The sequence below is a fragment of the Anoplolepis gracilipes genome, chromosome 16 (assembly GCF_047496725.1).
Source record: "Anoplolepis gracilipes chromosome 16, ASM4749672v1, whole genome shotgun sequence".
NCBI classification, from domain to species: Eukaryota; Metazoa; Arthropoda; class Insecta; order Hymenoptera; family Formicidae; genus Anoplolepis; species Anoplolepis gracilipes.
In genome coordinates this window covers 2,765,494-2,777,638 of record NC_132985.1, presented here as the reverse complement: position 1 = coordinate 2,777,638, position 12,145 = coordinate 2,765,494, and the positions used below count along the sequence as shown (strand labels likewise).

At 24.6% G+C, this 12,145-nt stretch overlaps 1 protein-coding gene across 1 annotated transcript; it reads left to right on the top strand.

The window, feature by feature from the left end:
• The first annotated feature begins 491 nt into the window (after positions 1-491).
• On the top strand, positions 492-11,987 carry LOC140674731 (uncharacterized). The gene is made up of 16 exons (XM_072908498.1): positions 492-588; positions 1,496-1,766; positions 2,123-2,245; positions 2,672-2,762; positions 2,852-2,985; positions 4,130-4,262; positions 6,380-6,439; positions 7,062-7,205; positions 7,559-7,678; positions 7,906-8,023; positions 8,948-9,215; positions 9,572-9,694; positions 10,122-10,212; positions 10,302-10,435; positions 11,578-11,710; positions 11,961-11,987. The coding sequence occupies exons 1-16, from the start codon at positions 492-494 to the stop codon at positions 11,985-11,987; spliced, it is 2,067 nt and encodes a 688-aa protein (XP_072764599.1).
• Positions 11,988-12,145: the final 158 nt, after the last annotated feature.

The window sequence follows — 12,145 nt, the reverse complement described above, 5'->3', positions numbered from 1 at the left end:
ATGCGAGAAATTTAGTCAAACACCTTTTGATAAATATTTCTTAAAAAAACAATTATCTATCTTTTAATACTTCATTAATTAAATATTAATGACATGTTTCCAGCTAATTAACTTTTTCACGCCTGAAATCACTAGAGAGATTATGGTGTTCACAATACAATCAATTTTACTTTTAATTGCGATTTTATATCAAATACACGTACATATTGGACTCTTAGACAAAGTAAGCTTATGATCATTATTTCTATTTTTAATATTTTAATTTCAATGAGTACTACGTTTGCTTTTTAATATGTAAAAAACTTAGATTAGGTAATAATATTTTTCTAAAAAAAAAATTTTTATAAATTCTATATAGCACACCCTATATGTACATACATTATCTCCATCCAACTTTCTCTCTTTATTATCATTTTATAGTATAATAAAATAAATGCATATATATTTATTGCGCTTTAAATGTCTTTAAGTTTAAAGAATTATTTGAGCGTATGTGGCAAGACTGGGCTTTGCAAAAAACAGACGATGAAATCAGGATTATGCATCAATATGCTGAAACCGCAAGATTAGTTACATCTTTTTACACGCGTAAGAGAAATATTAAATTACTTTATAATACAAAAAAAAGTTTCTATTTGTAAATTCGAAACTGCGTTTCTGTGTATGAGATTGTGGCAATTATTCTTTTTATATTTGATTTGCATTATAATCTCATTAAACTAAATATTCTCAAGACTGTAGTTGATTATAATAAGAGAAATGTTTGTAATTATGGAAAATTAATCATATTTTGAGTATCTTCACTATACTTTGCATTTTAATTCATTTGCATCTTATATCATTTTAATATCTCTTGTTAAAGATTCTCATATAGAGAAATTAAAGATTAATATAATCTCGAAACTAAAATTTATACTTTATTGTATAGACATAAATATATATAGAATGAGAGAGTTACGGAAACTTGACAATTTTCAAAATAAAACAAATAAATGAATTATAATTTAAATATTTACTTCTTGTTAAATAATAATAAAATGTAGAATGTCCTTTAAGTATATTACTTTATCCTATTTGTTAAAACTTTTATAAAAAATTTTACATTTTTTAAATGGCCTCCATATTTATTGTTTTAGTCTATCAGGTTTCGCATTATTATTTGTTCCATGTGTCCGGCTGTATGGCATGTATGGCTGTAATTTTTTCCTGTACATTAACAAACTCATAGCCAATATAAGCAGTATATGATCAATGGCGGAGAACATTTGAGAAATATAAAAAATTTTTCAGAACTATTAAAAAATAAATAAGGTAAAATAATATATTCAAATGACATTCCATTTTATTGTACAAGAAAAAATAAAATTTAAGTTATAATTCATTTATTTATTTTATTTAGAAAATAATTATGTTTCCGTGACTCATTCTATACAATAATTAAAAGATATAATGATTATATAATGATTAAAAGATTTACAATTATCAAATTTTGCAGTTCTGGTGTACGGACTTCAGATTATGTATGACATATGGATGTTTATGCCAGATATTCTTGATATTATATCGCCCATGAATGAGTCTCGGCCGCGAAGACAACCACCCTTTGATTATAATTATGATATTTTGATCGATGAAGATCGACATTTTACCTTAATTCGATTCTTCATATTAATCACGCTTCTTTATTCACCATTAATTTTTCTTGCCAATGTCACTCTGTTTGTAGCTTTCACGCAACACGTTTGCGCAATGTTCAAGTTATTAGGGTAAGAAATTTATCATTATTTTGAAAACTAGACAATTTATATACTACCCTGCAAGAAATTACATATTATACAATTTGTCTATTAATCAAAAGAATACGTGTACATAAATATCATTTTTTTCTATTTTCTACATATGTATCAAAAACGCTTCTTATTTTTTCTAAATTATTTTTATCTCCTTTTATTTATTTTTTGTTTTTCTCATAAATAATAATTAATTATTTCTTCCTTTGCTTTGCTTTGTACGAGAGAAATATTATTTGAACAAATTTAGCTACATGATAAGAGTAATATTGATTATAAAAGTTATAACTAGTAAATAAGTTATAACTAGTTAATAAGAGTTATTTTGATAGGCATCGCGCGGAGCACTTATTTTATATTACCGGGAACGAAAAAAAAAGCGATTTAAATCATGGAATAAAAAAAAGATGTGGAAACATGGAAAATCTTGTACGGCTGCATTGCAACATCATACAGTTCGTACTTAATGTGTCAGTGTAATCTGACTTTTTACTATTAATATAGAAGAATATTCTGATTTACAAACAAGGTTAAAAAGTAATTGGACAATAACGATTCTTATTTATGTATATTTGTTTTAATATAAAAAAATTCGTTATACTGGTATTAAATCAGATAATACAAATCGTGTTTTAAAATATAATTATTTCTTTAATTATATACAAAAGTAATATTAATAAGTTATGATTCACAATATAATAGAAAATCAAGAAGTTGATTATTACTTATTTATCAATTTTATAATTACAAAATTAATAACATTTAAGAAATATTTACTTGCATCTACAAGAAACATTTTTTTAGAATTATAATTTTAATATTATATATTATATATATATATATATATAAAAATAATTTTTCACAATTAATTCTTTTACAAGATTCGTTGGTATACTAAGAAGTTGTTACACAATACAATTTCTATTAGACCTTACGGTATGTGTGCTTGTAATAAGCATTACGTTAACGGAGGTATGTTTACAGCGAACATGTATTGATAAAATATTTTTGATAATTAATATCAAAATGTTACTTCAAAGTGCTCAATCGAGATCTTTCAGATGTCAAACCTTGGCGACATAGAAGTAGCTATAAGAAATATCGGTTTGATTATTCTAGCGTTAAATTATCTACTCGTATATAATTACATGGGACAAAGAATCATAGATATGAGCTCAAGCATATATGAAAAATTGTAAATATATAACTTACTTCTCCAATAATATATATTTAATTACTTTTGAATTTTTGTGTACGTGACTATGTCTTTAGCAAAATATTTATAGTGTGTTGTGTGATAATAAAATCTATTTAAGATAAAAAGAAAAACTTGATATTAGTAAGATCTATTAAAAGAATAGGAAAATATGTGTAAGATAAATACATTATTAAAAACATTATTTATACAAATCTACAAAAAAATATATACATATATACACACATATAAACTATAATATATTCTTTATTATACATATATATGACATTTCTCTAATAAAATATGTATTATAAAAGAAATATTGATGATTATAAAGATACAGGGAGCTACTCTCGATTTAATATTTTTCAGATGTTACTAAGGTCATTTTCTATAACAATAAGTAATGTTTTGATGATGTTAATTGATGCTCGTATGCTCTTAAAAAATTATTAATTAAAAAAGTATAATAAATAGTATGTAATTCTATGACGCCATATATAGATTATACGTTTTCGTATTACATTATTCGCTGAAAAGTTGTTTTTGACACCATACATATGTCCGTATAAAAATAATTTTATTATAAAGTTTTTTTATAAATCCGGACGATATAGGATGAACTTCACTTCGGACGGACGAGGAGTTTCGCTCCTCCTCCTGCATCCCCTTCGAACAAAATTTGAACCTAATCTAATTCCAATATTAAACTAAAATTAGATATATAAATTAGATTAGAATTTTTTCGAGCAAAAGTTAGGTGCTCCGCCAAGGGAATTCGTTTCCTTTGAAATTGTAATACATTATAAAATGCAATTGATTTTTTTCGAACATGAATAATTACATTCCATGTTCAAAATTTTTTTGGTAATTACTTTTTACGAAACAACAAACACCAATTGAAACCTTTACAATATTATTCAAAATGATGACCTTGATATCTGATTGAAAGCGGAAGTAGGAGCTCTCTACATCTATATAATTATCTATATAATTAAAAACTTTTTTAAATCCAGTTTTTAAAACTAACATTCAATTGTTAATTAATTAACGTCTATATTAAATTACATGTCTTTGTTATTTTGTTAACTAGTTTTGCTTCGTTATAATGATTTTAAAATAAAAAAAAATTGATTTTTTGCAGATACAACTCTGTATGGTATAATGCAGTTACTTCGGAGCAAAACTCATTATTGTTAATAATGAGACGATGTCTCTATCCGCTTGTTTTAACAGCCTCCAAGTTTTACGTAATGTCTTTACAGAGTTTTGGAAAGGTAAGAAATTAATATGTGTATTTGATACATGCAAATTATAAAAACAACGGATAAAGAATGTGCAATTTTGAAGGTACTTCAAATGATAGTCTCCTATTACATGTTTTTCAAAACATTTTAAAAACATCTCTGTTAATTATAAATAATATAGAAAATATGCAAAAACAATATGTCAAACATACTACTGTTTTAATATCATCAAAAATTCTTGTTAGTAAAAATATATAAATTAGTGCTAACTGTGCAGGTAAGTAAATGTACATGAAAAATTGTAACAAAATAAGTAAAATAAACTGGCAATACACATTGACTAACAAATATATTAATCTTTTTTAGAGAAATAGAATATTGGGTTATAAAGTAGTATTAAAACAAAATAAGAACGTAATACAACAAATCAGATTATTTAAAGTATATTATGTAGTCTCTACTAGTGTATTCTAATAATAAAAATAATTTATTATATGTGTATATATTGTATATTATATGTCTTGTGCAAATAAAGTTATGCATAATTTTTTCATTAATATTGATTTAAAGATTTCTTAATCTTTAAATCAATATTAATGAAAAAATTATGCATACTCGCAAAGTTAATGTAACTACGTATTATATATTATATGATGGAATCGGAAATCAAATTTTTCTACACTGTCTACATATTTAAGAACTAATCATAAGATACCGTAGAATTTCATGGTTCATTTTTCTTGAATCATTTATTGTTTCAAAAATACATACAAAATGTCTTCAAATAACATCGAGCCACTTGCTTAATTAAAAGATTCGAAAAGTTGAAAAATTTAAAGTTTAGCCTTTCTTTGGGCGAAAAAAACACTTCTTCGATTTCCTTCGTTTATAATCTATCTATATATTTTATCATTAATCTATAGAAAATTATTTCTATTATGGATTAAATATTTCTTTTTTTTACACTATTTGTAGAAAAATTATTCCAAAAACGATCAAAATAGAAACTATGAAAAAAAAACCTGGTTTACAAAACATTTTTTATAGAAATATATTAATAGTTGTCGATTTCATTCTGCATTGTATGAATATAGTGATTTGTATTTCCAAGACTCTTCCTTCACTATCCCCCTTTTTCCATAATAATTGAAACATAACTGTGATGCCACTTTTGCAGCAAAATAATCATGCGTGTATGAAAAATTAACGGTACGGAGAAAGCTAACTAAAGATAATTTCTGATCGTAAACTGGATTTCTATTTTCATGTTTACTCGAGTAATGCACGCGTGTTAACAATTGATTTTTTTTGATTCTTCTAAAAAATTTTTGTGTACATGTGCATTTTTCTTTAATTATTATCAATAATGTCGCGAAAATAATATAAAAAATACATAATAGAAATAATCGAGACTCTAAAAAAGAGATGACTATTGGTAAATAATTAATAATCGAAAAAATGTTTTCACTGTAATAGTCAGTTTTTCATGTTCAATAAAATGAATAGAATATTCTTTGAGGAACTCTACTAGAAGTTGAACCAATTTGTTCTACTAGTTACCAAATTGTGGCTTTATCAAAGCGAGTAGAGTCGCTCATTTCACAAGGACTTATCATTACGGTCATGTATATAATTGTTCAAATAGTCGTGATTTAAATAAATAAAAAAAAAATATATATATATATTGCTTGAGACATATACATATATGTGTATATATCACTAGAAAACCAATGAACTTATACGAGTAATATGTATTTTAAAAGTTTGTTTCCTCGCGAAACGCTCTGTATATATATGTACGTATGTATTTATGTTTGCATTTTTGCAGGACTGTATATTCAAAATAATAGTCAGCCTATCGTAATTATGTTTTCACTTTTTTTATCACGCTATAATAATAATTTTTATAAGCGTGCGTGATAATACAGTAAAAATAAAATTCATTAATTATAACACAATAAAAATTAATATGCTAAAAATTGAAATTAAAAAAAAGAGACTCTCTGTATTTTGTCTCCCTGCATTTTTTATTTCTTCGAAGAAAATCGAAATATCATAGAAAGTGTATATGAAACTGATATATACGTATAAGAACTTGCAGACCTAATAGAGATCCTACTTCACTACTGTGTGCCTAAATATTCTAGGTAACTCATGGAATGCTAAAATACTTTCTCTCTTTGCACGAGTCTTCTCTTTTTTCACAAGTATGTATAGAATGCTTCCATAGGAAATATCAATTCTTATTTCAAATATAAAATAATAATATATAAGAAATTCATTAACAAGTCTGTCGGATAAACTGACTTACAATTAGGCAAAAATTTTTTAATTTTATTTCTTTTTAATTTACTTAATATTATGAATACATATTTGTATATTTATTCATTTAAAAAATATTGTCTGTGTATAGACTGTTGCCCTATTTCTACTTTTAAATACTTTTAAGATATTATAGAAATAAAGAATCTGATATTATAATTAAGAGAATTCCGTTTCTGACATATTTATTAAAAAGAAATTTAGTCCATGATTTTATTGTTATTTTTATAATTTACTTTGCAAAACATATATATATATATATGTATATATATTGTCGCCGGCCTTTTTTGTCCCGTAGTAATAGAAAAATATTTGCTTGCAATATTATCGCAGCAAAATATTTATGAATAAAACACTAGTAACTAATAATGCAATCGTCACTACTCGTAAAGAAGTGTATGTGTATATAATCGAGTGCAGTTTAAAAAAAAAAATGAAATAATTATAATAATATAATGATTAAACATAAATTTTCATTCAAGATTTTTTTGGGGTTTTTTAAAATAGATGGAACATCCAGAAAAGTGTTACTGCAAATTGACTCGATTTTTCTTGTCGGTCACTGGAATGTGGCCTTATCAAAGTGTGTGGAGTGCTCGTTTAATTAGAGGCATTAATGCTGTCATTGCATTATTAATTGCATTTAATCAGGTATAATTGCAGCTATTCATTTTTATTAAATAAAATAGTGAATTTTAAATAAAAAGATATTAAATAACAATACATAACAGAATTAAAACTTTATTAAAGGATATTATTAATATATATTGATTGTAAGTAAATAGTACAGGTTAAAATAAACTCGGCACTTGACTCTTATTAGTCTACTTTCTACTTGAATTTTTTAAATATTTGATATGAGATTTTTCGTTTTGTCATTCATTAAAATAAAGTTTGATTATGCGAGAAATTTATAGTCAAACACGTTTTGATAAATATTCCTTAAAAAACAATTATCTATCCATTGGTACTTCATTAATTAAAAATTAATGACATGTTTCCAGTTAATTACCTTTTTCAAGCCTGAAATCACTAAAGAGATTATAGTGTTAACGTTACAAATATTTTCAATTGTAATAGTGGGCTTATGCCACATGTATCTACATATTGGACACTTAAACAACGTAAGCTTATGATCATTATTTCTATTTTTAATATTTTAAATTCAATGAGTACTGTGTTTGCTTTTCACAATTAATATATAAAAACTTAGATTAGATAATAAAATTTTTCTAAAAAATAATTTTTATAAATTCTCTTTTTATCATTCAACTTTTTCACTTTATTACCATTTTTATAATATAATAACATAAATGAAAATAATATTTACTGCGCTTTATATTTCTTTAAGTTTAAAGAGTTATTGGAGCGTATGTGGCAAGACTTGGCTTTGCAGAAAACAGACGATGAAATCAGGATTATGCATCAATATGCTGAAACCGCAAGATTAGTTACATCTTTTTACACACGTAAGAGAAATATTAAATTACTTTATAATAAAAATAGTGTTTATTTGTAAATTCGAGACTGTGTTTCTGTTTATGAGATTGTGACAATTATTCTTTTTATATTTGCATCAAATTGTAATCTTATTAAACCGAATATTTTCAAGACTGTTGATTATAATAAGAGAAATGATTGTAACTATGGAAAAATAATCATATTTTAGATATCTTTATTTATGCTTTGCATTTTAATTCACTTAAATCTTATATTATTTTAGTATCTCTTGTTAAAGATTCTCATGCAGAGAAATTAAAGATTAATATAATCATGAAGAAAAGTAAAGATTAATATAATCTTGAAACCAAAACTTATACCTTGTACAGACATGAATATATAGGATGAGAAAGTTACACAAACCTAACAGTTTTCAAAACAAAATAAATAAATAAATTATAACTTAAATATTTATTTATTAAATAATAATAGAACATAGAATGTCCTTTAAGTATATTACTTCATCCTATTCAGTCTTTCAAATTTTTATAAAAGATTTTACATTTTTTAAATGTCCTCCATATTTATTGTTTCTATCAGGTTTTGCATTACTATCTGCATCATGTGTCCGGCTGTATGGCATGTATGGCTGTAAATTTTCCTGTACATTAACAAACTCATAGCCAATATAAGCAGTATATGATTAATGGCGGAGAACATTTGAGAAATATAAAAAATTTTTCAGAACTATTAAAAAATAAGTAAAATGAAATAATATATTCAAATGACATACCATCCTATTGTTGTAGAGAGAAAATAAATATTTAAGTTATATTTCATTTATTTATTTCATTTAGAAAATCGTTACGTTTCTGTGACTCATCCTATACAATAATTAAAAGATATAATGATTATATAATGATTAAAAGATTTACAATTATCAAATTTTGCAGTTCTGACGTACGGACTTCAAATTATGTATGACATATGGATGTTTATGCCAGATATTCTTGATATTATATCGCCCATGAATGAGTCTCGGCCGCGAAGACAACCCTTTGATTATAATTATGATATTTTGATCGATGAAGATCGACATTTTAACTTAATTCGATTCTTCATATTAATCACGCTTCTTTATTCACCATTAATTTTTCTTGCCAATGTCACTCTGTTTGTAGCTTTCACGCAACACGTTTGCGCAATGTTCAAGTTATTAGGGTAAGAAATTTATCATTATTTTGAAAACTAGACAATTTATATACTACCCTGCAAGAAATTACATATTATACAATTTGTCTATTAATCAAAAGAATATGTGTACATAAATATAATTTTTTTCTATTTTCTACATATGTATCAAAAACGCTTCTTATTTTATCTAAATTATTTTTATCTCCTTTTATTTATTTTTTGTTTTTCTCATAAATAGTAATTAAGTATTTCTTCCTTTGCTTTGCTTTGTACGAGAGAAATAATATTTGAACAAATTTAGCTACATGATAAAAGTAATATTGATTATAAAAGTTATAACTAGTAAATAAGTTATAACTAGTTAATAAGAGTTATTTTGATAGGCATCGCGCGGAGCACTTATTTTATATTACCGAAAACAAAATAGAAAGCGATTTAAATCATGGAATAAAAAAAAGATGTGGAAACATGGCAAATCTTGTACGGCTGCATTGCAACATCATACAGTTCGTACTTAATGCGTCAATGTAATCTGACTTTTTACTATTAATGTAGAAGAATATTCTGATTTACAAACAAGGTTGAAAAGTAATTGGACAATGACGATTCTTATTTATGTATATTTGTTTTAATATAAAAAGATTCGTTATACTGATATTAAATCAGATAATACAAATCGTGTTTTAAAATATAATTATTTCTTTAATTATATACAAAAGTAATATTAATAAGTTATGATTCACAATATAATATAATAGAAAACCAAGAAATTGATTATTACTCATTTATCAATTTTATAATTACAAAATTAATAACATTTAAGCAATATTTACTTGCATATACAAGAAACATTTTTTTAGAATTATAATTTTAATTATATATATTATATATATATATATATAAATAATTTTTCACAATTAATTCTTTTACAAGATTCGTTGGTATACTAAGAAGTTGTTACACAATACAATTTCTATTAGACCTTACGGTATGTGTGCTTGTAATAAGCATTACGTTAACGGAGGTATGTTTACAGCGAACATGTATTGATAAAATATTTTTGATAATTAATATCAAAATGTTACTTCAAAGTGCTCAATCGAGATCTTTCAGATGTCAAACCTTGGCGACATAGAAGTAGCTATAAGAAATATCGGTTTGATTATTCTAGCGTTAAATTATCTACTCATATATAATTACATGGGACAAAGAGTCATAGATATGAGCTCAAGCATATATGAAAAATTGTAAATATATAACTTACTTCTCCAATAATATATATTTAATTACTTTTGAATTTTTGTGTACGTGACTATGTCTTTAGCAAAATATTTATAATGTGTTGTGTGATAATAAAATCTATTTAAGATAAAAAGAAAAAATTGATATTAGTAAGATCTATTAAAAGAGTAGGAAAATATGTGTAAGATAAATGCATTATTAAAAACATTATTTGCACAATATCTACAAAAAAATATATACATATATACACATATAAACTATAATATATTCTTTATTATACATATATATGACATTTCTCTAATAAAATATGTATTATAAAAGAAACTTTGATGATTATAAAGATACAGGGAGCTACTCTCGATTTTAATATTTTTCAGATGTTACTAAGGTCATTTTCTATAACAATAAGTAATGTTTTGATGATGTTAATTGATGCTCGTATGCTCTTAAAAAATTATTAATCAAAAAAGTATAATAAATAGTATGTAATTCTATGACGCCATATATAGATTATACGTTTTCGTATTACATTATTCGTTGAAAAGTTGTTTTTGACACCATACATATGTCCGTATAAAAATAATTTTATTATAAAGTTTTTTTATAAATCCGGACGATATAGGATGGACTTCACTTCGGACGGACGAGGAGTTTCGCTCCTCCTCCTGCATCCCCTTCGAACAAAATTTGAACCTAATCTAATTCCAATATTAAACTAAAATTAGATATAAATTAGATTAGAATTTTTTCGAGCAAAAGTTAGGTGCTCCGCTAAGGGAATTCGTTTCCTTTGAAATTGTAATACATTATAAAATGCAATTGATTTTCTTCGAACATGAATAATTACATTCTATGTTCAAAATTTTTTTGGTAATTACTTTTTACGAAACAACAAACACCAATTGAAACCTTTACAATATTATTCAAAATGATGACCTTGATATCTGATTGAAAGCGGAAGTAGGAGCTCTCTACATCTATATAATTATCTATATAATTAAAAACTTTTTTAAATCCAGTTTTTAAAACTAACATTCAATTGTTAATTAATTAACGTCTATATTAAATTACACGTCTTTGTTATTTTGTTAACTAGTTTTGCTTCGTTATAATGATTTTAAAATAAAAAAAAATTGATTTTTTGCAGATACAACTCTGTATGGTATAATGCAGTTACTTCGGAGCAAAACTCATTATTGTTAATAATGAGACGATGTCTCTATCCGCTTGTTTTAACAGCCTCCAAGTTTTACGTAATGTCTTTACAGAGTTTTGGAAAGGTAAGAAATTAATATGTGTATTTGATACATGCAAATTATAAAAACAATGGATAAAGAATGTGCGATTTTGAAGGTACTTCAAATGACAGTCTCCTATTACATGTTTTTCAAAAAATTTTAAAAACATCTCCGTTAATTATAAATAATATAGAAAATATACAAAAACAATATGTCAAACATGCTACTCTTGTTTTAACACCATCAAAAATTCTTGTTAGTAAAAATATAAAAAATATTGCTAACTGTGCAGGTAATAAATGTACATGAAAAATTGTAACAAAAGAAGTAAAATAAACTGGCAACACACATTGACTAACAAATATATTAATCTTTTTTAGAGAAATAGAATATTGGGTTATAAAGTAGTATTAAAACAAAATAAAAACATAATGCAACAAATCAGATTATTTAAAATATATTATATAGTCTCTACTA

Bases quoted from the DNA above. Each gene is read 5' to 3' on its own strand.
- LOC140674731 (XM_072908498.1), top strand. From the start codon at position 492: ATGTGGCAAGACTGGGCTTTGCAAAAAACAGACGATGAAATCAGGATT. The intron at 9,216-9,571 runs GTAAGAAATTTA...TTATTTTGATAG, and splicing joins GCAATGTTCAAGTTATTAGG to GCATCGCGCGGAGCACTTAT. The intron at 10,213-10,301 runs GTATGTTTACAG...GAGATCTTTCAG, and splicing joins TAAGCATTACGTTAACGGAG to ATGTCAAACCTTGGCGACAT.